Below are 26,104 nucleotides of genomic sequence, written 5' to 3' on the forward strand. Positions count from 1 at the left end.
CCAATTACAGGAGAATTGGCCTTGGGATTTTTTAAAGTTTTTTTTTTTTTTTTTTTTTTAAGATTTATCTATTTTTTTTAGAGAGAGAGAAAAAGAGAATGTGAGCATGTGATCATGAGTGGGAAATGGGGAAGAGGCAGAGAGAGAGAGAGCCTCCCCAAACAGACTCCCCACTGAGGGCATAGCCTGATGTGGGCCAGATTCTAGCATCTTGAGGTCATGATCCAGTCCAAAAGCAAGAGTCAGTCACCTCAGCCACCCAGGCATCCCTAGGTGTTCTCTATTGAATAAGCTGAAGTTCTATCTTGAATCATAGATTAAAATGTTATTGGTGTGTTTTATGTAAGTTTTAAAATCTTTCATTTTAGAGTCATAATAAGCTAAACATATAACAGTTATTCATATTTGTGATTTATAAAATCTAGCACAAGGGCATGTGGGTGGCTCAGTCACTTAAGCGTCTGCCTTTGGCACAGGTCCTGATCCCAGGGTCCTGAGATTGAGCCCCAAGGTGGCTCTGTGCTCACTGGGGAGTATGCTTGTCCTTCTGCTCCTTCCCTCGTTCGTGCTCTCTTTCTGTCTCAAATAAATAAATAAAAAGATATATAATATAGCAGAGATGGGACCTGAATTCCTTGTATTCTCTTGTGACACTGAAGATTTTAGTGCTGCTTTTTAAAAGATGATTTTTTAAAAAAAAGATTTTATTTATTTATTTGACAGACAGAGATCACAAGTAGGCAGAGAGGCAGGCATTGAGAGAGAGAGTGGAGGAAGTAGGCTCCCCGCTGAGCAGAGAGCCCAATGTGGGGCTCGATCCCAGGACCCTGGGATCATGACCTGAGCCGAGCAGAGGCTTTAATCCGCTGAGCCACCCAGGCGCCCCTAAAAGATGATTGTTTTTGTACTGAAATTTGTTTGATCTGTTTTGAGTGGTCAAAAGCAAAAGACACTTATAAATAATTGTACACTAATCTTAAAATGGTAAAATAGCATAAATGGTTGTTTCATAGATATTATTCATTTATGGTGAGGATCTCTGAAATGTCACCTAAAGAAAAAAACTCAGATGCATTCATTGTAAAGTCATTTTGAGTCTGGCATTGTTAACTACTAGAGGAGACTGGAACAGGAATGTAAGGTTAGTTGTCGTAATCTTCAAATTCACAGAGCCTGTTGAGTCCGTTCCTGCATAAAAATGCTTGAAGGGGCCATGAAAGCATCTCATAGGTTACTGATTTGTTTATATTGAAGAAAACCTCCAGAACCATTATTTTTAGCACTCTGCTACTTCCGTATTGCTAGGAAGTGAATACACCTGGTTTAAAGAGACAAGGCAAAAGCAATGTATTTATTTTGGTATTCAGCAAACATTTATTGGGTGTTTTTTTACATCCCCGATACTAGGAACTGGGGATTAAAAAAATGACCAGACTCCCAAGTACTGTAGGAGTAGCTTGAGGCAGTGAAAAGTGGTCAGGCAGAGTGCTTAAAGCTAAGAGTTGGTCTGGCCCTTGAAGGATAAGCTGGTGATGGAGGGAAGAACGAGTCAGCTTGCGGGGATGAGATTATTTAAGGCTCGGCAGCCAGCACAGGGGTTGGTATGTTCATAGGACACAGAAGAGACTGCTTGCCCACATGATGAGGCGTGGTGGGAAGTAGAATGAAGGAAGGCCTTGAAGGCTAGGCCGATGAATTTAGCCTTAACATAGCAGGGAAGAGGGAACCATGAAAGTTTTTGAAGGGAGTTGTGGAATGTTGAAAATAGTACTGAAGGGTGATAGTTGGATTGCTAGTGTTGAGGGTGGGCTGGAGAATATAGAAATTGTAAAGAGGGAAGTCGAGGCATTTACTGGGAGTGAAGTGATGAGAGACGTAAAAAGTTTACAATAGTAAGGGACTGATATAAATGTTCTTGGGAAGTGAATTACAAATAGGTGTTTGGATGACCAAACATAGTTGGTCATTAGCATATTATTAGCATAGTTGGAGAATTGTCATTAGCATGTTTAAAGTTTTTTGTTGTTATTTGAAAAAAAATTTGAATATTTTTATTTATTTTTCAAAAAGGTTTTATTTATTTATTTGCTAGAGAGAGACAGAGAGAGAGAGAACAAGCGGGGGGGTGGCAGGCAGAGGGAGAAGCAGGTTCTCTGCTGAGCAAGGAGCCGGATGGGACCTCCAGTCCCAGGACCATGGGATCATGACCTGAGCTGAAGGCAGAGGCTTAACCCACTGAGCCACCCAGATGTCCTTATTTTCTTTTAATTTTTAAGTAATCTGTACACCTGACATGGGGCTTGAACTCACAGCCTTGAGATCCAGAGTCTCATGCACTACCGACTAAGGCAGCCAGGTGCTCCTTGTTTTTTGTTTTTGTTTTTTCCAGGAACAGCTTTATTGCAATATACAGTTCACCACTAAGATTTTAGTATTATTGGAATTTGCAGTTACAGGTCAAAGTTTCAGAGATACAAGTAACAATCAAACTTTACTTCCATGTATGGGCTGTTACTTGAGAGTGTGCAGGTACTTGTGATGGATACATGGGTGGGTAAGTAGGGAGTGAAACAGGAAAGGAAGTCCTTGTGTTGTAGGAGGAACCTGAGCCTGGAAGGTCAGAAGCCCTGCCTGAGGTTCCATCCTTGGTTCCCATCTGACAGCTCTTTGAGTCTGCTTCACCTTCTACAAAGCAGTGACACTAATTGAATAGGTTTGTTGTGGAGACTTACTGGAATAATGCAGAGGAAAGGGCTAGACCCAGTGCCTGAAGCATATAAAAATAGGCAGTCCAGAGGAAAAAGAGCAAAACAGAGGAAGCCCACACATGAGGTTTGTAGGTTCTCAGAGATGTTTATTTGATAAAATTGTACAAATGATCAAAACCAAAATGTAGGTGATATGAACATATTTTCTGTAAACTTTTTGGTAAGCTGAGATATTTCTTCATTATGGCAGAGGCAGACTGACTTTTTAACCTTTTTGTTCTATTGCTAAATATCTGCTCAGGCACATTGTGCAAATGCACTCTTCTATTAAGAGATCCCCCTATGAGATCTGGCCACCTTTGTGAAGTTTTGAATATGTGGGAGGGATACTAGGAACAGTATGGTGATAGGTTTGTTATGGAACTGAAGGTGGTGTGATCAAGCTTTGCAGTGACACCCTGGAAACGTCAAAGTTAGTGTGTAGACAGCCGTGGCCTTCAACTGTGGATCAGTTGGCTATCCTTATCTTGTAATTTTAGGTACACAGAAGGGTCAGACAATTTAAGCTCTGATCACAGATTTTCTTTAACATGGGATCGTTTATTTCAGACCAGGTATTTTTGAATGTTATTTTCTGAAAAGATATCCAACACTTTATCTGCAATTTCTGTGAACATGATCAATGTTTATGTCGTTCTGCTGGTGGCACGTACTTGGGAAAGTAACCATTGTCCCCCTTATTGTAGCTGAAAATCTTGGGGTGCAATGTACCTAATAGGATGTTCAGTATTAATTACAATTTTCTGTTTTTTCTTACAATTAAGATACAGGGTTCTAGATAGAGAAAAGCTAGTTCTTTTCTTGCCTGTGTTTATGGCCTCATAGTTTTTTTATTCCTTGAAATCACAGGTGCATGGGATGAAAAATAAACTTTTTCTTCCCTCTGTAAGGGAATGAACTGTTATAAAGGAGTCCATATCAGCAAGTCAGATACATAAAGCAAATCAGATACAGAAAGAGTTTTAAGAAAGGTGCAGCTTCTTGAAATTAATAAGCTGGAAAATTCTTTGTCTTAAAAATGATTTAGTTTTTTTTTTTTAATCTGAAACTAGTTTTTCAGTAGTGGGTCATGAATACATATTCACATAAATGTAAATATTTATATTACTAGTATCAGGTTAAATACAGTATTTGTGGTAATAATAATTAAAAAAAAAATTCTAACCTAAAATTGCATTGTTGATTGGGAGATTGGAGTCTTCTTGTGGAAAAGGATTATATGACAATGATTCAGTTTTAAAAACCTGTTAATAATGAAAAAACAGGGGCACCTGGTTGGCTTAATTGGTTAAACATCTGCCTTTGGCTCAGGTCATGATTTAGGGTCCTGGGCAGCTCCACTTTGGGCTCTCTCCCCTTCCACCCCCCCACCCCGCCCTGTCCTGGCTCATGCTCTCTCTCGCAAATAAATGAAGTCTTAAAAAAAAAAATAACAGGGTGCCTGGGAGGCTCAGTGGGTTAAAGCCTCTGCCTTCAGCTCAGGTCATGATCTCAGGGTCCTGGGATTGAGCCCCACACTGGGCTCTCTGCTCAGCGGTGAGCCTGCCTTCCTCTCTCTCTGCCTGCCTCTCTGCCTACTTGTGATCTCTCTCTGTGTCAAATAAATAAATAAAAAATCTTTAAAAAAAATAACAAAAGAAACACCGTATTTTATTTTTTATGAGTCATTTTTTGTTTGGTACTTTTCTTGTAGTATAGTATTTGTAGTGTTTAAGAACACGAGCTCTTAATTCAGGCTGATTGGGTCAACCTTCATTTATCTTCCCCATGTTTTAGTTTCCTCATTTGTGAAATGGGTTTATTATTAGTACCTACATCAGAGGACTTTGTGATGATCAAATGAGATAATCCTTGAAAAGCATTTAAAACAGGGTCAGGCATATAATAAATGCTAAAAAGATATTAACTGTTAGGTTTACATTTCAATTTTGTTGTGTCCCTACATCTGCCTTTAAAGACTATGCTGAAGACATTTGATTTTTGCTTAAGTACTTAGGACTTTCTGTTGATCATGTAACTGTGCTTCAGAAATTGAGAAATTGAATTTGACCCACTGATGTTGTAGATGTGCACTGTCCAATAAGGCAGCTATTGTGGCTGTTGAGCACTTGAAATTCGACAAGCCCAAACTGACAGTGTAAAGGACAGATTTCAGAGGATTAGTATGAAAAAGAAGTAAATTATCTTATTAATAATTTTTTATTATTGATGATATGTTGAAATGGTAATAATTTGAATATATTGGGTTGAATAAAAGATTTTGTTAAAATTAATTTTGCTTGTTTCTTTTTTACTTTTTTAATATATGGTTATGAGAAAATTTAAAACTCTATGTAGATCACATTTTTTTCTGGTTGCACAAGATTTTATAAACAACAAGAAAAATTTAGGAAATAACCTTATTTTGGAACGTAACCTACTTCATTCAAGTGCTTTTGTTTATATTATTATATACTTCTTTAGGCTATATTATACAAATCTTTAGGCTTATTGTTTAGCTCTGTGATTTATTTTTCATTATCACTTTTATTAAATGTCTTCTATTATTTTTAAAGTACTTTAATTACATTAATCTCTCAAATTTAAGGAAAGGAAAAAAATGGCTTGTAAACATCTTCATAGCTAACCACTGACTCTAGTAAAATGTTCTTGTAGGTTGGTAAAAACCCAAATACTTGTTGTACTGGGTAAATATATTTACTTTTAGCTGTTTAATGAAGTGAGAGACCTTGAGTTTTGTTTGGCAAAGATGACCTTTTATTAGGCAGTTTCATCAGGGGCTGGTGTTTGGTTGAGAATAATGGGGGTTTTCCCCTGTTTAAAAGTTGTTTATGGCTGGTAATTTTAATTGAGCACATAATTCCAGAGACAGTGCTCTTGAGGTTATAATTGTTTTTGCGATGTTAAATTGGAAAAAATTGGGAATGTGGTGTTCTCCAGTTTATGTAATGTTAGCTACCTGTGACTTGGGAAAAAAGTAGAAGTATTGCTGAGGATGTGTGTGTAACATTCTCTTTCACTGATTTTTAGAGGCATATGGTTTTGCTTACCAGACGAATGGGGAAAGCTTATGTATGTATAGTAGAGAGAACGTTTCTTAGATGTTTTCAGGGAAACTAGAGTGATTAAGCCTGAAAATTTCTTTGAAGTGAGAGGAAACTAAGAACTATGTATTACATTTCTTTGATTATACTTGTTCAAAAATTAATATTGATTTCTGCATTAAGACTCTATAAAAGAAACTAAATTTATCATTTTGGGGGATGAGAGTTTAGGTTTATATTATATTATTATTATTATATAATATTAATATTATTTTAACTTGCCTAAGTAACACATTTAACACTAAAAGTAACACATTAACACCAAAAGTAAGACATTCTCGCTGAAAACGAAGTAAACAATTCAGATGAAAAAAATTTTTTTTTAAAGATTTTATTTATTTATTTTTACAGACAGAGATCACAAGTAGGCAGAGAGGCAGGCAGGCTCCCTGCTAAGCAGAGAGCCCGATGCGGGGCTGGATCCCAGGACCCTGGGACCATGACCTGAGTCGAAGGCAGAGGCTTTAACCCACTGAGCCACCCGGGCGCCCCAGATGAAAATTTTTTATTCCCTCATCGATTCCTTTTGCCTTAGGTAGTCTATATAAATAAAAATGTATATACACACATTCATGTATGTGTACGTGTATATACACGTACACACAGACACACACATTTTATTTGAGTGGCATTTTATTATAAAATTTCTGTAGCTTGCTTTTTCATAATCCAATGTCTTTGACTTCCTCTTTCCCTGCCTCCTTTCCCTCCTTTCTTTGTCTCTCTCCTTGCTCTTCCTCAGCTTCTGCCTCTTTGCTTCAATAAAGAAGGATTCCTGTCTCATTCTTTTAAACTTCTATATGGAATCTAACAGTATGCATTCCATTTTTTTCATGTTCTTATTTTGGATATTGGATTATTGATATGTTCACATACCTGTTTATGTTTCATTGCAATATGATACATTTAACAATAAATGGGCGATTCACGATGAAAAATCTGATCACTTAAAAGAAAATGGTATTTCTTGAGGTTCATTTTAAGATTTTTTTTTTAAGATTTTATTTATTTATTTGTGAGAGAGAGCGAGAGAGCGAAAGAGTGAGCACAGGCAGGCGGAATGGCAGGCAGAGGCAGAGGGAGAAGCAGACTCCCTGCCAAGCAAGAAGCCCGATGTGGGACTCCATCCCAAGACGCTGGAATTATGACCCGAGCGGAAGGCAGCCACTTAACCAACTGAGTCACCCCGGCGTCCCCCATTTTAAGATGTATTTTACCTATCTATATTATGAAGAATAGATAGGGCTTCCAGTTTCTGCTTCTGGGCATCGTGCTCTTATGAAAGATCCACCTGCACCTCTGCCAGCAGCATTTGTATTTTCTCTTTGACTGTTACTATGTTATGGATCAAAGCGCCACTAATAATATTTTTTTTGAACACGCTACTATTAAATCAGGTCTTACCCAGTTTTCAGGTCCAGAAAAGGGGGACTTTACACCTACCTTTACTAATTTTTTCCTGAAAGAAACTCATATCTTTTTTTTTTTTTTTTTAATTTAAAAAGTTATTTATTTGAGAAAGAGAGAAGGCGCACATGCCCATGTGGTTGGGGGAGGGACGGAGGAAGAGGGAGCCAGAATCCCAAGCAGATGACATGCCCAATGTGGAGCCTGATGCTGGGCTCAGTCTCACGACCCTGAGACATTACTTGAGCCAAAATCAGGAGTTTGACGCTTACCTGACTTAGCCACCCAGGTGCCCTGAGCTCTTGTATTTTTATTTTGCTAGATTCCAGGCTTTGTATCCTGATCCAGTCATTTATTTAACAATACTTAGCAGTATTAAATCCTCGATTATTTATTCAGTAAACATCATGTGTACACTCTATGTACATGATAGTGTACTGAATAATCTATGAAACATAAAAGAATAAAGCATAGTCTTGTCTTCAAGGACTTAGAGTTCATTGGGAGATAAATCTTTTATATAAGAAAAATTCACAGTGGCAAAATATTTTCTAAGGATATTGAGGCATGGGAGATGTAAGTTTTATTTTGGAGGTTCAGGAAACATTTCCTGGTGGAGAGAGAAGTTTGAGATAAATGTGAAAGGTTTGGAAGAATTTAACACGGAGATTTAGGTACTGTGTGTACTAGATAAAGAGAACAATGTGGGAGCTTGGAAATCAATAGCACTGTTTCATATGCATTATTCTTTACTTTCTAACCTACTATAGAAAGAGAAAATCTATTTTAAAAATTCAACTTATAAACTTTTACAGATTTACATAATTAATACTACCTAGTTTATAGCTCATATACATATATATAACGAAGAAACATTTTTAAAAGATTTATTCATTTTAGAGAGAGAACACACGAGGCTGGGGGAGGAGTAGAGGGAGAGGGAGAATCTCAAGTAGACCCTACACTGAGCATGGAGTCAGATTTGGGGTTCAGTTTCCTGACCCTGAGATCATAATCTGAGCTGAAACCAATTTTATGCTTAACTGACTGAGCCCCCAGGTACCCCCATAGCTCATACTTTCTTAGTTATGGGATCTTCTACATAGGAGTCTCTTACTTTATTTGAAACATCTGTGTCTAGAGTAAGAGGCAGGGAGAATTTTACTATAATAATAGAATAAATTTCATCTTGTGTATGACTATACATTTTTTTTTTCTAAAACATTTCTACTGACTTCATGGAACGGAATAGTATTATTATTATTATTTTTTTAAAGATTTTATTTATTTATTTGACAGAGAGAGATCACAAGTAGGCAGAGAGGCAGGCAGAGAAAGAGGAGGAAGCAGGCTCCCTGCTGAGCAGAGAGCCTGATGCAGGACTCGATCCCAGGACCCTGAGATCATGACCCGAGCCGAAGGCAGCGGCCCAACCCACTGAGCCACCCAGGTGCCCCCGGAATAGCATTATTATATGGCTTATATTTCATATACATCAGATTTGATCTTCAAATCTACCTAGTATTAGTGATGACTTACAGAAAGCTTGAGGAAACAATTTTCATTCTAAAGTTGCACCAAGTTTAACTGTGCAGTCGTCTTTGGATGTTCCTCATTTACTTGTTTTTCCGTATCATCTGATTTCATACTTCTACAAATTTGATAAACATATTTTTGAATTCCTTTGAGAAGCATTGGTAAAATTATTTAGTATTAAGAGGTAAATAAACCTTTTCTGAAATTGACATGATCTATTATCAGCACCTTGGATATAGCTTTTCTGTTTCTCACGAATGGTGGTTCAGTTATTTAGGGATCTTAATAATCACCTGTATTTCTTCATTTTGCCGTAAATCAGTGCTTCTCAATCAAGAGTGACTTGCCTCTCACAGAACCTTTGGCAGTGTCTGGAGACATTTGTGGTCATCACAGCTGGCAGGTGCTATGGCGTCTAGTTGGTAGAGGCTAGAGATGATGCGAAACATCGTATGGTGTGCAGGAGAGCTCCCTTCAGAAGCATTATTTGGCTCAAAATGGTCAGTAATGGAGAGGTTGAAGAACCCCACCTTGCCCTATGAGAAAAGAATTTGGTGAATGTTTTGTTGAATTCCAGATAGCCCTTGTTTCTAGATTCGTTTCATCTGCTAGTGCTGTAACTTCTAGAATAAAGAAGCACTTAAGTCGGCATCGTTTATTCCTGGTGATCTCCATCTTCTGTCGAATATTCCTTTTGACTTGTTCTTGATGTTACTGCACAGAATTGTCACCAAACCTCTCCTCTTCTATTGTTCTTGGTTGGGGATTTGCCTTTCTCTTTTCAGCAATGAGGATTCCATTTCTCATTTTAATTTTTAGAGGCTTCTTCCTTGTACAGATGATTCAGAGTCACTGATACTGCTTTAGCAATTTTATTCATAAATTCACATTAACTGAAACATCTTTATAAGAGCTAGATGCTTTCTTACCCAGTGATGCTTACCTAGATGCTTTTTGCCCAGTGGTTTGTTCTTCAGGCCTCTTTTAGTAATGCATATTATGAGACCTGAAGATAATGTAGCACCAGAGTATCTGGAATGACTATTGAGGTTGTGAAGCACCTTTGAAAATGAACAGACTATTGTTTGTTCCTGTGACACATATTTTACTTGAGAAACTATGGGAGACACTGGATCGTATTCCAGAATGCCAAGGAAATAAGATTGCATTAGGAAAATATAATTAAATACTAATAATATACAGGGGATTTATACTTGGCTTTAATACTAAGACAGTTTTGTTACCTCCTCTTCTGTGTGGGGAGGTGGAATGTGACCAAAGCCGGGAATTACACTGCCGAACCATTCCCTTTACTCTTCGGGCGAGTCAGGTTTCCTTCTGGTGCCTGTTTCTTACCTAAGAATTGTAAGAAGCTGTGTGCGATGTACCTGTGTTCTACTGTCCAAGCCTCCCCCTTCTCCGCCTGCTTTTCTTTCTCTGTGAGAGCCAGTGGAGATAGAGGCAAGGAAAGTAGTTGTAAAATGTTCCACTTTCTCCTTCCCTGTTAATGGTTTCTTAGTAATTGAAGCCAGCTGTGGCTTTTCACGGACCTGTTCCTTGGGCTCTGGTGGGGACTTGGCACCTGTGTAGTAGGGAACATCCCAGCACAAGCCAGTACTTTCTCTCTTATTTATCATTACTCACCTCACTAGGCCTCACAGATTATAAAATGGGTTTATTTAAAGATATCATGGGGGCACCTGGGTGGCTCAGTGGGTTAAGGCCTCTGCCTTCGGCAGAGGCTCAGGACATGATCCCAGGGTCCTGGGATTGAGCCCCGCATTGGGCTCTCTGCTCAGTGGGGAGCCTGCTTCCTCCTCTCTCTCTGCCTGCCTCTCTCACTACTTCTGATCTCTCTGTCCTGTCAAATAAATAAATAAAATCTTTAAAAAAAAAAAAAGATATCATGAACTCTGTTTGATTCTGAGAGGATTTATTGGTACTGAGCCATGAGCTCTCTTAATTTCTTGATTAAAGATGAGCAGTCTCAGAGGTTTTATTTAATCATACTGAAGCGCAGAATATTAGATGCACCACATAAATGGTGTAAGGATGGTATGTTTAGTTTCTCTTCCATCTAGATAATTAACAAATATTTATTGAAGACTTGGCATATGTATAAAACTATCTCTGCTTCCAAAACCAAAACGACAGTTTGGGTTTTTGACCCAAGGATGTATTGAAAAGGAACTTGGTAGGAAAAAAGCTCTAAAAACTCAGAGTCCCTTTTTAGTTTTTGACTAGTTGTTGCTAAATAAATTATTTTTAATCTCTGTAACCAGATTTCTTTAGCATGATCTCCATTAATTTGGTTTCTGTGTGTTCCAAACCGAAGGAGAGAAAATCAGAATTCTAAATGCTCAGCAGGGTGAACTCCATAATTATATATTTTTTCCTTTTTGGCTTGTAAGTAGATTTCTGTATGGACCTGCAGACTATTTTCTTTCTCTTTCATTTGTTATCCTTTCTAAATAAAGGAATGTATCTAACTCAGAGTGGCAAAGCAATCTTCTCTCCCAGGCAGTTCCTCTGCTGTATGTTGGATAATGCTAGTTTACTGGTGATTGTTACCACATTTGAGGTTATGTTGTGTATAAATAAAAATAAATGGTGTTTTTATAAGGAGACAGATATCCTGGAGGGAGATTCTGAGTGTTCAATTGCCCATGATTTTCAACTAGGTCTTAGAAATTGGACTTAGATCTCTTTATCATTATTGTATTATAAGTTTCTGGGGAGAAGAGAACATAGTTTGCCTTTGGCTTCTGACAGTGCAGGAACAAATTTGGGCTCATTAAAAATAAGAATGAATGTTAAAAAAGAAAAACAGCCATAACTTTATCTGCAGTGTTTCATTTCTACACACTGTGTAGGATCTTAAAATATTTATTTTACATGAGGATGGTCACAGCAACACCTGTTAAATGACTGTCTTCTGCAAGCAGCTGATTGCATTGTTCTTGTCTTTGGCCTCCTCAGCCTTCTTTTTCCACCATGTATTGGTATAGCCTTTGAAATATTAAGGGCAAAAGGAGTTTTAAGACAGCCAGTTCAGAAGTCATAGTACAAAGATAATAGGACTACTGCTTTCTTCAGGTTTTCTGGTTTTATAAGGCAAGATGACAGAATGCTTTCAGATAGGTCTGCAACTTTATAGAACCCCATATTTTTCTATATTCTCCTTAATGAAACCCTCTGTATTTATAAGAAGTATCTCTGTGCTTAGGAGGATCATATGTTTACTTTTTTAGTGTTTGTTTTCCCCATAACTGTTAGCAGTGTGGGGACATGCATAAATCATGGAGTACTAAATAAGTGTCAGATCAAGTGAGCCAGTCTTTTTTTTCTCTTTTCATAACTGTTTCTCTTGAATCGCTCCTACTTTCCAAGGGGCCTGGAGAGCTATTTATTTTGCGGTTAGCAGAGAAGGGGCCTTGTATGCAGTTTTTAGCTCAGGACAGGATAAACATAGTTGAAATTTTATGCAGAATACTTTTTTTTTTTTTTTGAGAATTCATGTGTAATTCCATTTTTACTCAGAAATTATGAAAATGCTTAAAAATTAGTCTGTGTTTGGGTTATAGTACATCTTTGGATCTATAGCTTGAAGACATTAAGTTTAAATTCATGTATTCTAAGCCAAACATTCAGAGAAAGGCTCCATTACCCTTCACTGTTATAAAGAGATCTCTAGTAGAGAATGCTCATGAAAAAGAAGATTCCCTTTTAGGGGTGACATTTATACCTATAATGTTAAGACTAACCTAAAAGAATAAAATGATGGTTTTGTTTGTTTGTTTGTTTTTTTGCCAGCTTAATGTTACTGTTTGCATAATATTTTTGAACTTTGAAATTTGGGATTAATTTTTAATAACTGCATGGATCCACTGTATGGTTAGGGCACAATTTATATAGCTCTTCCCCAATTTTGATTGTTTCTGTTGCTTACATTTTTCATGTTTCTAATAGTGTGATGAATGTGTTTGTATACAAATATTTGTGAGTACCTCCAAGATTATCTCCAAGAATTACTAGGCTAAAGGTTATGAACATCTTTAAGGCTCTATGTATATTTTGCCAAATTGCTTTCTGGAAATTCATACTAGTTTATGTTTTCATAATCAGTGTCTATATTAGAACAAATATCATATTCTCACCAATATGGAACATAATTTAAAAATCTGTAAAACTATCCATAGATTCCCAAAATTATAGAAAGGAAAATCTTGAGAATTTGTTTGGTTGAACATTTTGCCGAGGAGGACAGTGAAGCCCAGATAATTAAAATAGAGATGCCTGGTTGACACAGTTGGTGGCGCATGTGACTCTTGATCCTCGGGGCTGTGAGTTTGAATCCTGTGGTGGGTGTAGAGATTACTTAAAAATAAAAAAAAAAAATAGTCAGTTGAAGTCAGGTTAGAATTTTAGTTTTCTGGAATTCTGGTTCAGTGTTTTCATTAGAGATTACTACTTTATTATTTATTGAATATCTGTTAAAACATGGTCAGGTGCTATACTGGGCACTTTGCTTTTAAAAAATCGAATCTTCCCAATAACCCAAATGGTGAATGGCTTGAACTGTTTTAACCATTTATATGGACAAGGACCAAAGGAAGAAATGAGATCAATCTTCAAATGGTCATTGTGAAAAAGGATGGATTAAGGAAAATAGGTGAAATTCACAGGGGAGTATTTTGGCTTAATACAAGGAAAACCTTTGAAATTCTTAGAGTACAGTAGTGCCAGTCATTAAAGAAAGGGGAGATCATGTTGAATGACATTGTTACGTGTTTGTCTGGAATGTAGAAAATGGGGTCTGTGCATTGGATGAGAGAGGGAATTAGTTGACTAAAGATAATGCATTATAAAGAATATGGTAGAGTATACCTGACGGGCAGTTTAATGCTTGATAATAATAACTACTATTAGTAGCAATTAGATAAAAAGATAGCATGAACTCTCTGAAGCGGGTGACCGAATAAGCAGAGATGCTGATAATGAAAGAAGTAAACAGCCTCTGCCTTCAGCTCAGGTCATGATCTCAGGGTCCTGGGATCGAGCCCCGCGTCAGGCTCTCTGCTCATCGGGGAGCCTGCTTCCCCCCTCCCCCTGCCTGACTCTCTGCCTACTTGTGATCTCTCTGCCAAATAAATAAATATCTTAAGAAAAAAAAAAAAAAAGAAGTAAACAAAGGAAGGTGGAAAGGAGAAAACTAAAGCCAAGCCTTTTCTGTCTCAGAAAGCCAGGGGGTCAGAGAGTTTCTAGGAGATGGTCAATTTATTCTAAAATATTAGATCAAGGTTAAAAAGAGAGAAGTGTAATATATAGATGAAAAAAAATTACCCATCATCTATCCATTTAATTTAGATTTAAATGTGAATTTAAAAGTATATCTATAAATAAATATAGGTAGATATAAATGTGTCATTAAACATCCTGTTATGTCACCTGTTTTATCACATAGTAAACATATGAAGATGTCAGTAAGTATGGATATATATTACGATTTTCCATTTCATAGAATTCCATTGTGTGGTTGAACATAACAATAGATACTTAAGTTACTTGTTTTCCCATCGTATAAATGCTATTCACTTACCTCTGCTTGGTGCCACTGTCAAAGTTGAGGCTGTATTTTTTGTCTAAACCATATTAGTCACTTAATTTTCCCTTTATTTTTTCTTGTCCTCCTGTAGGCTGTTCTCTATAATTTTGAGTGAACAAATGTGGTGATAAGCATTTTGATACATACATCTTTGTGTGCTTGTTCATTTATTTTGTTTTGTTTAAATTCTTAGAAGTGGAGTTGCTGTATGTAAGGTTTCAGTACATATTGCAAAATCTTCCCCTGTAAGGATTTTTAAAAATTTGCTGTCATTGCCTGTTATGTGTTTGAAGGTTCTGTTTCCTTACCACTTGCCAACAGTCTTCTTAATGTGATAATCTTAGAATTGTTTGGTCTCACTAAGTTTCATGTTAGCCTGTCACCTGTAAAATACTTCTGAGATTGCTGGAGATTTGTTAAACTAGGGATTACAAGTATCTGCAATACTGTTTCCCTTTCTTAGCCTACACCAAATGGCAGTGATTGATCTTGTCTGAAGTTCCAGAGACAGAAGTTCTCGAGTAATTAGAGAAGAACTGTAACAGAAAAACAGTGACTGACTTGGTCCATTTATTTAGTTCTGGGGTTTTCTGTCATACTGTTTGTAAGTAGGGCTGGGTATAGTGGAAATGGAATGTTACTTCTCTTGGCATTTTTTAAGTGGCGGGGGGCAAACTTGTAGAGAACTCTCATTTTGCAGAGACAATGTAGTTTTGTTCTTTTTTTTTTTTTTTTTAAGATTTTATTTATTCACTTGTCAGAGAGAGAGAGAGAGCACACAAGCAGGTGGAGCAGCAGAGGGAAAGGGAGAAGCAGGCTCCCCGCCGAGCAGGGAGCCCCATGCAGGACTCCATCCCAGGACCCTGAGACCATGACCCGAGCTGAAAGCAGATACCCAACTGACTGAGCCACCCAGGCATCCCAGTAATTTTGTTCTTTTATCATTAAGATAATCCCTCCTGCCCAGAAATAAGAGTTGTTGATGGGATGCCCCGGTGGCTCATTTTGTTAAGTGTCTGCCTTCAGCTCAGGTCATGATCCCAGGGTCCTGGGATTGAGTCCCACATCGGGCTCTCTGCTCTGTGGGGAGCTTGATTTTCATTCTCCCACTCCCCCTGCTTATGTTCTCTCTCTCTCTCTCTGGCAAATAAACAAATAAAATCTTAAAATTAAAAAAAAAAAAAAGAAAAGAAATAGAGTTGTTGAACTGAAACCACGTGAAAATTGTAAAATTTAATAAGCTCTCAGATAAGATTAGGAGCCTTATCTTACATACACTGTGATATATTTTTAATTTTGCACTTACTGCCTAAGGAGATGTATTGGTTATCTATACTTAGCAGGTTCCGGTTCTGTGTTTGTTTTGTTTTGTTTTTAATTCTAGCCAGGATATCAGCAGTGTTGATCTTGTTTTGAATCTTCTTTTAGGGTACTTTGCATAATGTTTTTTTGACTACTAAGTAGAACAGTTTGCTGAGCTAGGTCTCAGCTTAACTGAGTCTAGGGATTTAAAATAAACCAGCCATAAATTAAAAATATTATTTGGGTTTCTGTAAGATAATAATTCATTATGTTATCTTACAGAAAAGGAAAAGAGTTTCAGATTATATTCTTAATGGTTATTAGGATTATTAAGGGTGATTTTCCTGGCTGTTGTACTTAGGTGGAATGGTGATCACGTCACCTCTCCTTTGTAAAACCATCCGAATCAGACAAAGAGACAGATTGTCAGATAGGGAGAACAGATATATGAGTGACTGAACCTAGTCTGTTGGCTGACTCTGGTTAAGAGTGGTTAAACTGAAATCTGGTAAGGACATCAAACCATCAATGTACTTAGGAAGATTTATGAATAAATTTTTATTTTAACCGTGAAGGTAGATTGAACATGTTGAAGATAAATAAAACAAATATGCTTTAATTAAAATCTTTTGGTTGTGGTTTAAAACCTGCTTACTGTAAAAAAAAAACCTAGCTTAATAAGCAAAATGGAATTTGTTAAGCCGTTGTCATTCCTCAGTGAATGCAGGAATGAATCTTTAGTGTCTTAGTTTAAGCATGTTAGTTCGGCAAACTGATCAAGGGTAAGATTGACTCCCATCTTGATAAGTGCCCACTCCTGGTCCAGTTGTTGGTGGCAAGGAGTGTGGAATCATCTTAGAGATTTATCCATGACTATTGCAGGCCCTTGGAAGGTAGGTAGCCTGAGGTGTAAAATCTTTGGGAATTTGTAGGGAAGGAACAGTTCATTTGTAGTAAATTTGCTTTAAGTGGTGGATTACTTTCTATGTTTAGTAATCAGAAACCTGTAAGGGTTACACTTTGTAAAGTTTATAGTTCCATTTTAACATGATATTAGAAGGTAAGACTACATGCTTTTTGATTTTTACATATCTTAGGTACTTTGCTCTTTGAGATGACAACCAGAGAGGAATAGCACAGTGCCCGGCAAATGGTCTTGGTTCATTGAGGGCAGACTTGAGAGGAAGTGACTCACTCCTACATGGCCTTGCTCACCAGATTTATAAAGCGACCCCCTTCATTCCCACTGACCTAGTCTTCACAATTGTCTTGTAGATTTTTCTTTTTATTAGATTTCTTTGGTTATTAGGCCAACACAAAGAGCGTTCTATCTTGTGAATCACTGAACCAAACCAAAACAAAGTTTATTTAGATCCTTTTGAGGTACACTGTGGTATCTAAGCATTAGAAAGTCTAGAGGGCTTGGAAAAACTTTTAAAATCAGATGTTTAATAGGAACTTTTAAGAAAGATAAAATGTAACAAAACAAATGCTTAAAAAGTCTTAAATCAAGGGGCAGGTATTGCTGGACAGTCCACCTTCATATGTAGCCGGACTTCTTGCCACCTCTGCAAATGCCACCTCGTCCAAGGCATCAGCACTTCTCCTGGAACAGCATTAGCTTTCAGCATGGTCTTCCTGCATGTGCTTTACCTCTAGACAGTGTGTTCTCCAAAGAATAGGACTTAAGTTGGATCACTTAATACTCTGTTAAAAATTTTTCAGTGGGTTCCCATTCTAAATAGAAACTAACATTCTTCCATGACCTTTCCCATTCTAAATAGAAACTAACATTCTTCCATTTCCCACATAATTTGGCTCCTACCTCTGTCACCTTAACTCTAGTGCTGTAGCCCCTTCATTGTGCTGCAGTCACGATGACCGCCAAGCACACTCACATTTATGCTTCTGCGCTTGCAGTTGCCGTTGTCCGAGTGGTCTTCGGTGCTCATCAGAGCGGCTTTCCCTGACCACCATAACTGAAAGAGCACCCCTCGTTGCTCTTTAATTCCTTCTTCCTATTTTACTTTTTCCTTATAGCAATTACAACTTGACAGCATGTATTTGTTTACTTCTCTTATCTTTTTCTTCTTCTAGACTCCAAGCTTCATGGGGTCAGGGATTTTGTCCTTTTTATTCACTGGTCTGTCCTCAGTGTCAGCACATAATGGATTCTCTAACTGTTCGTCGAATACATGCATAAATAAATATATTTGTGTACTCTGGGTGGTAATTGGCGGAAATTGTTTATTATATCTGTGATACTGGTCGATGTGGGGATGAGTGTTGAATTCAAGAAATAGGAAGAAAAGAAATCAGCATTCTGTAGCTTTGGTTTGCTTTTTATAAATCAGGGGAAGTTGTTGCTTTATATAATTAGAATCGATGTTTTATCACAGTATTTGGTTATATTCCATTTAAGATGAAGAAGATGATTTTATGTGTAAGAAAGCAGCCTCTAAATCGAAAGAGAATGGAAGATCTACAAATAGTTATCTTGGAGCATCACACATGAAAAAGAATGAAGAAAACACTAAGACAAAGAATAAACCTTTATCACCAATAAAACTTACCCCCACGTCAGTGCTTGATTATTTTGGAACTGGAAGTGTCCAAAGATCAGAGAAGAAGATGGTAGCAAGCAAAAGAAAAGAGGTGAGTGTTTAACAGGCAAGCAAGAATGTTCAGATTTGTACCCACTCACTGTTACATTAATAGAAATTCAGATGTTAAAAATAGGTCAACATATTTTATTAATGAAAATAATTTTCCTATGCTTATGATAAAAAATATTGCCATAATTTTAGAGGATGAGGAAGTTAGAATATTGCACATTTAATTTTTTTTTTCTAAGATTTTATTTATTTATTTGACAAAGCACAAGCAGGGGAGTAGCAGGCAGAGGGAGAGGGAGAAGCAGACTCCTCACTGAGTGGGAGCCTGATATGGGGCTCGATCCCAGGACCCCACTGGCATCATGACCAACAGAGCCATCCATGTGCCCCTGCACATTTTTTTTTTAATATTTGAAAGTGGGAAAAGATAATTTAAATCATAAGGATAGATTGTAATTCTTAGAGTTTAAACACTTAGAATGCAAACTCACTTTACCACTGACCTCAGCCAGACCAAATTAAATGATAAGCTTGTTCCCAAATAGGTCATAAGTATATAACTTACAAATAGGGCTTACCTGTTATACTTTTGACCTTTTTACTTTGGCTGAAGTTGGATTTATTTTTTTTTGAACATTTAGAAAACAAATAGAGATAAGTTACAGTGAAAGTAATCTCCTGAATTCAACCCTGCCCAATGGTGTGTGTTTGTTGATTTCATTAGTGCCTCCATAGGATAAAGCGACCATTCACATGTACTGGTTTTTCAAAGTTCTGGACTATTTCTAAGGCCAAGATGTTGATCTACAGGTCTCTTTGGGGGTATTTTTGAACATTTCTGTAGAATTAAGTGAGAACCATCTGTTTGTAGGATATTTGCTCATTAGGAAATTGAGTATGGTCAGGGAATAGATGTGAACCTAACTTCTGGCTGGTGTGCACTGAGACTATTTTATAGCATAAACTTCTCTCTCATTGGTGTATTTAATAAGCTACAGTCAAGAAAAAGCACCTAATTTTTAATTTAAGGTTTATGCTGATCTTGCTTGATTTTCTTTGAAATATAGCCTTCACAAAATGCAGATGATTCCAGATTAAATGATGAAGCCATTGCCAAGCAAATGCAACTTGATGAGGATGCAGAGGTATTGGCATTTTATTTAAGTATCATTAACAACTTTTGTACCTTGCTGTTTAGTCTACTCAGGCAGACACTTGGAATGTTCTAGTTTAATTATAGATTGACTCTTACTGTAAGAGTTGTGTGTAGAATAAGTTAAAATCTAATATATAAAAATCTAGATTTATGTAAAAGATAAATGGTCAGAGCAGGGGATAATTACTTAAAAATTTATTGTTAGATTTCTTTGAATGGAAGCCTTTTTTTAGTATAGTTAAAACAATTTAATTTGGTCATATCCATTTTCTTTTCACTATGGCCAATTTCAGTCCACTCCTGTGACTCTAAGTTCTGTGTATATGCTCATGATCCCTAGATCTATTCCAGAGTGCTCTCTTGAGTGGTAAGCCTGTTATATTCATTCAACAAATACCAAGCATTACTGAGTGCATGGCATGTTCTCGCTAGGTGTTGTTAAGGATACTGCAGTTAAAAAAAATATCAGGTCATTATAAATGCTATGAAGAAAAGTAAAGGGATGGATAGATAGTTTTGGGGATGATTAGTGGGGTTATGAGTGTTCGTTTTAAAAAGAGGGGTTAGGAATGCCCCACTGAGGAAGTGACATTGGGGAACAAAATGAAATGATAATGGTGGGCCTTGGGGCTGACTACCTGGAGGAAGATTTCCTCTAAACAGAAAAGCAAATGCTTTTCTTCAGGGAGAAACATTTGAGTTTGATGAATTTGGAAATCCTGTAAATCATGACGAGTCTCTGGAACCTACCAAAAGGACTTGGAATAGTAAGGATTTTGGATTTTGGTCTCTGTAAAATAAGAAGCCATTGGAATGGTTGAATACAGAAGTGACGTGATTTTATGGATCTTAAAAGGAAATTATTCTGGCTGCTGGGAGGCTAATAAACCATGGTGTGGCAAGATCAAAAGCAGATTAGTTAAAAAAAAAAAAAAAGCAGATTAGTTTGGTGACTGTTATGGTTATGTAGGTGAGAGGAGATGTTGACTTGTACCTTGATGGTAATGGAAGGGATGGTGAGAAGTGGTTGTAATCTGTACGTGCTTTGAAGGTGCAAACTTGCAGTTGTTGCTGACAGATTGGGTATAAGGTGTGAGGGAAAGAAGATGCAAAGATGACTCCATGTTCTTTGGCTTGAGCAACTGGATAAATGGTGATATCATTTTTTAAGGTGAAGACTGCTACAAAGAAAAGAATTAGGTTTTGGACATGTTGAGTTTGAGATGTCTAATAGGTTTCAAAATGGAGGTGCAGAGTAGGTGTTTACATAGAGGAATCTGGAGCTGGGGGTCCAGGGCAGGGTGCAGAGTCGGGGAGGGGGTTCTAAACTGAAGATGTGTATTTGGGGACATTAGCAGTTGAATGGTATTGGAAACCAGTGTAACTGGATGAGATCAGGGGATAGTATGTAAGCAGAAAAGAAGTCTCAAGATTGAACTCTAGGGTTCTGTTAACATGTAGAGGTCAGGAGGAGGAAGAGGATGATCCAACGAAGGAGATTTAAGAAAGTGGCTAGTGAAGTAGGGAAATGAGGAAAGCTTGGTATTTTCTGGAAGCAAAATGAAAATATTTTTCAGGGAGGAGTGTTTGTCTCTGTCAGAGGATCCAGACCTGATGACTGAACAACCCCCCCTTCCTGTTCATGAGCGTAGGGATCACTTTCTCATACTTCTTAAACTGTATTAGAAACCCCTCCTACATCCTGAGTCGCACCCCATTTTTTAAACATGCATTATAATTGCTATTTATGTGTTTCCCTCCTTGGAGGCTTTAAGCTCCCCTCGTGCGGGCTGTTTATGTTTCACTCAACCTTTGTGACATCAGTTGCTTATTTCGGGGGTTGGCATAGAAAAGCCTCTTAGTAAATATTGTGAGAGAACAGTGTCCAGTTTTCTGAACTATATCTGATCACATTTTATCACTTTGACAATCTGTAGTTCGTGTTTTCAAAATCTTTTCCATCTTACTCGATTACAGTAAATTACATGAACTCTGGTGCCATTTACATTTCTTCTGTTCTGGCTTCTCAGATCCTTTTTACTAGAAGGATACTATGTAGTGTGAAATTTTGGAAAAATGGTGTAGAGTTCAACTAGAAATCCTTGCCGGGCAATTGGAGGTTTAGAGTTTGAAAGACCTTTTGATGATGAAGATCTTTCATACTGTTACAGTGTTAGATATGTAGCTCAGTTATGGTGAGTATACATTAGGCAACAGAATGTATTAATGTGCATCTGTCTGGCTTGCTTATGGCTCTGTGTAGCTCAAGTTCATTTTAGAAAAAACAAGAAAATGCTTGGTTACTGTGTTCTCATCAGGTATATGCCAATTTCCAAGCCTTTTCTTTGGGTTTGGATGGATTTGGAGGTTCTTTCCTTTGTTTGAATAATATAGGGAGGCTTTTGTTTGCTGTTACATTAAGCCATTTTATCAGGGGGCATAACACCAGTTAGTTTGTAAGTGAGAACTGTATTCCACTGCTACACATTCTTTTCTGGAAAAGCTACACTAGAAATAACAACAATGTAATTATAGTATCTGTGTGTTACATTAGCCATGTTAGGAAAACTTCTGATATGATGATTTAAATTTTCAGAAGTCAGAACAGATACATTTGAATTGGTGATTGAAAATTAGAATTTGATGATTATAAGTGGTAGTTACATTTGTATATTGTGTACAAAGAAAATATAGTTTTCTTGATTTCTTACTTTTTTTGTGTGTGCCCTTCAGCCTGTTGTTTTTCTGTTAGGGTGAGATTCTTTTGAGAGCTCTTTGTAGAGTTCAAAATAAACAGAAGTAAGAGATCTGTAAGTGTTGTATTGGGACTGTTAAGAAATAAGCTATAGACTTTGAGCTTTATAAGTGAGAAATGTGATCAAAAATATGCTCAATTTGTCTATTTCACCTATAAAACTATAAATAAATTGTTCTGAAATCTAATTTGGCTTAATGAAGCAAACCTGTGATTTTGTGAACTATTAATATTAAGGAGAAGAATGTCATACTTTCTGGAAAATGTTTTTTCCAGTTTCTTCTAAGTATCATGACTCAAGCACTTAAAAACTTCAATTTACAGAAAGAAAAAAAGCAACTTTTATTCTGTTGATACTTTTTACAGCTGGAGAGACAGCTGCATGAAGATGAAGAGTTTGCCAGAACATTAGCCATGTTGGACGAAGAACCCAAGACCAAAAAGGTAATGTTTCACCAGGCTGATTGTTTGCACTCGGAGTATACACTGCAGATCAGGGTTCCCTTTCATACCTGTGTATTCTAGGCTCTGGAGATACAATCATGAGTCACTCTTCTAGAAAGAAGCTAAATTATTTTAATCTATAAAATTTATAAAAATGTTTTTGAAGAAGCTCATCAAGAAACTTATCCTTGCTAAAGGAAGGTTGATCTAGACAAAGCCAGCCACACCCTTCCTTCACAAAACAATGAATTATAACTTTTACTTTCTCTGTCACAAATGGGTTCTTATGTACTTATTTGGAGAATAACACTTAGAAAGGTTCCTAAGGAACGTAAAGGTTAATAACTTTAATGTTAATTACTGTCTTTTTGGGAGCACAGTTTTGCTGTTTCTAGTTAGGTCACTTTAAGATCTGTGTTAGGACAGTCTCAAATAATAATGAGTATATTTTGGGGAATCTTTAAAAGCATTGGTGTTTTTTGTTTTTTTTTTTAATCACTTGATCTCCAAAAAATTGGCCTTGTTTCCATTGAATCATATTCTATTAATATTGTCAGTATCAATATCTGACTATTTTAAAAGATTTTACAAAAGGAGTGGTATAAGACAGTAAAGAGTTGGGGGGACTTTGTCATTTGGAAAAGCCTTACTCTCCCAAAGGCATTCAAGTTATAGTTATCAAAAAAAAAAAAAAAATACTGTGTTACGCATCCCAGTTTGTGACTTCTTTGTAAAATGGAGATTTGAAGAGCAGTGGAGAGAGTGGATTTTTTTTTTTCCTCTCTTGAGAAAGTGCTCTGTTTTCTTTTGAGCTTTTATTGTTTTTTTAGTTTAGTCTTTTGGGTTTAGATTTTAGTTTTTAGTTGTGTAATACTAACAATTTGAGAATTGAGATGAAAGAAACAGAAGCAAGTCTTCCATTCTCACAAGTTGGAAACAACTGTGATAATTTTTTATAGATGTATTTTTTATAACTTTTCATCAGTTTCTTCACCTGTAAAGTTAAACATAAGAAAAAAATGCTTCATTTTTCTCAGAAGGTATAGGGATGAATGAATAAAAATTTATTGTATTGTCTTCTTGCTTTGGAAGGTGACCCTTAAGCTTAGAATTAAAACTTTGGTCAATTTGAACAACATATTTTTGTGGTAGTAGTTTTCTTAATATTTGTCACATTTGACACTTAGAAATTTTCTTAGGCTCGGAAGGACCCAGGAGAGAGAGAAGCGTTTTCATCTGTCCAAGCCAATTTAAGTAAAGCAGAAAAACATAAATCTCCTCATAAAGGTAATGTTAACAGGAAAGTAAGCTGGAACATTTACAGAAGAAAATTCATGATAACTTGTTTAAACATTCTATTCAGTAATTGCCTTATATTGTTTGGTAGACATTATTTTATAGTAGTATTGAACCATGTTCTTCTTAGATACTTTGAAAGCTGTATTTGGATATTAGCTGGTGTAGAATGCCTGTCTATGATTGTAGTAAAAAATGTATTTTGGTTCTTGGTTTCACATTAATGGTAATTTCTAAGTGTAGCGCAAAATATGGGCCTCAGTGTATCATGGCAGAGAACTAGATGTTTTGAGCTCATAGAGTTGACTCATAGTTGTCCAGGTCATCTGAATCTCTCCTGCTGATTGTCTGTAGGTTTTATTTTTTACTGGTCCTGATAATCTAAGCATCTGCTAGTATAGATGGTCTTAATCCTGTAAATAAATTCATTCATATAGTCTTGAAATTACAGGATTTGGAGCTTTTAGACTATATTACAAACACAGAAATTTTTATTTATTTATTTATTTGAGAGAGTGTCCTCGGGTGAGCATGGAAAGGGAGAGAGTGGGAGGGAGAGGGTCAGGTTTTCTCTGTGTTAAGTTTCTTCTACTCAGTAAGTTTTCTCTGTGTTAGGTTTCAGGTCACTGAAGTTTATCTGTGGAGTAAAGGCCATGTCCTTAGATGTAGTTTACTATATCTATATATATCATTGTAGTTTACTATATCTATATATATCATATATATATCAATGATATATATATCATTTGAAGTGATGAGTCATTTATATTTATTTATTTATTTTGGTGGGGGGTGGGGAGGGGCAGAGGGAGAGAGAGAATCTTAAGCAGGCCCCACACCCAGTGCAGTGCCTGACATGGGGCTTGATCTCACAACCCTAAGAGCCTGACCTGAGCCGAAATCAAGAGTAGGATACTTAACTGATGCCCCATAAGTCATTTATAGCTGCCCCTTAAGTCATTTATATTTCAAAAGTCGTAACAGGCACCCCATTAGTCATTTTTTTTTCCCATTAGTCATTTATATCTAAAAAGACAGATCCTTTAATTTGAACTGGTTATATAAAAATGCACAAATGTTTAATTTTTTAATAAGTGTTCTATGTAAAGAACTAAAATCTTAATGTGAATGTTAAGAAATCATGATATGACATTGTATGCTACTAAGATTATTCAGTTGAAAAATGAAAAAAAAATCTTGATTTGGGGAACCTTTTTTCCCCAAAACAATAGTCATAATGTTTTCTTTCTTCCTAGTAAAAACAGAACAATTTTCAGATGACAGAAAGAACTGCAGTCCCAAGAAGCAATCTAAATGTGAAAGTTTGATAGGATCTCAGCAACATTTGAAGTCGTCCCCTCACAAAATAGGAGAAACTTCTCCAAAAGCCAGTTCCAAGGTGGCCCTTTTGAAAAAAAGGGGAGAGAGTTCTTATAAAGAAACAGAGCCTATGGCTTCAAAAAGAAAAGAAAATGCTGTTGAATTAAAAGGACAGACAAAAACTCCTAAGAAACCCAAAAGTTCTCCAGCTAAAAAAGAGGTAGAAATTTTCTAAAAGTGTATCATTTGGGGGCTATGTGTTGATTTGGGTTTGACTGTTTTCAAGTTATATTTTTAGCCTTATAAATCATTATAGCACTTTTAAGCTATCTGACTTAGATGCTGTTGTACAGTATAGCTTATTAGTATAGCTAAACTTGCCAATATTTATTATTGAGTGTATTGGAGATTGCACTAATACATACAATATCTCATGTAATCTTCACAACAACCCTGTGAGATGACTTACTTTTATTATTTAGTTTTCGGTGAGGAGGAAACAGTCTGATGAAAGAGTTCAGTAATTTTTCCAAGATCATGCAGCTAGTAAGTAGCAGAGCCAACTTTAAACTCGTCCTCTGAGGCCCAGAAAACAGCAGTATAATAACACGGTGGCTCTGAGCACGGACTCTGGAGGCATTGTCAGATCACGTAGCCCCACTATGGAACAGATGTGTTACTTCCTTTCTCTTCAGTTGGTTTCCTCGTTTGTGAAAATAGGGATAATAACAGTATCTGAGTTAATATTGAAATATTGGAATAGTGCCTGGTACATACTAAGTGCTATGTTTTTGCT

At 36.7% G+C, this 26,104-nt stretch overlaps 1 protein-coding gene across 1 annotated transcript in view; it reads left to right on the forward strand.

Moving 5' to 3' along the window:
* Positions 1-26,104, forward strand: part of RFC1 (replication factor C subunit 1) — a 77,497-nt gene that overhangs the window by 26,616 nt on the left and 24,777 nt on the right. Inside the window, exons 5-9 of the mRNA XM_082728865.1 lie at positions 18,145-18,377; positions 19,405-19,482; positions 22,615-22,692; positions 23,892-23,979; positions 25,245-25,528. Of these exons, the coding sequence (XP_082584991.1) occupies positions 18,145-18,377; positions 19,405-19,482; positions 22,615-22,692; positions 23,892-23,979; positions 25,245-25,528 (761 nt within the window). The remainder of the gene's footprint in view (positions 1-18,144; positions 18,378-19,404; positions 19,483-22,614; positions 22,693-23,891; positions 23,980-25,244; positions 25,529-26,104) is intronic.

This window comes from Mustela nivalis, assembly GCF_964662115.1.
Source record: "Mustela nivalis genome assembly, chromosome: 4".
Classification (NCBI taxonomy): Eukaryota; Metazoa; Chordata; class Mammalia; order Carnivora; family Mustelidae; genus Mustela; species Mustela nivalis.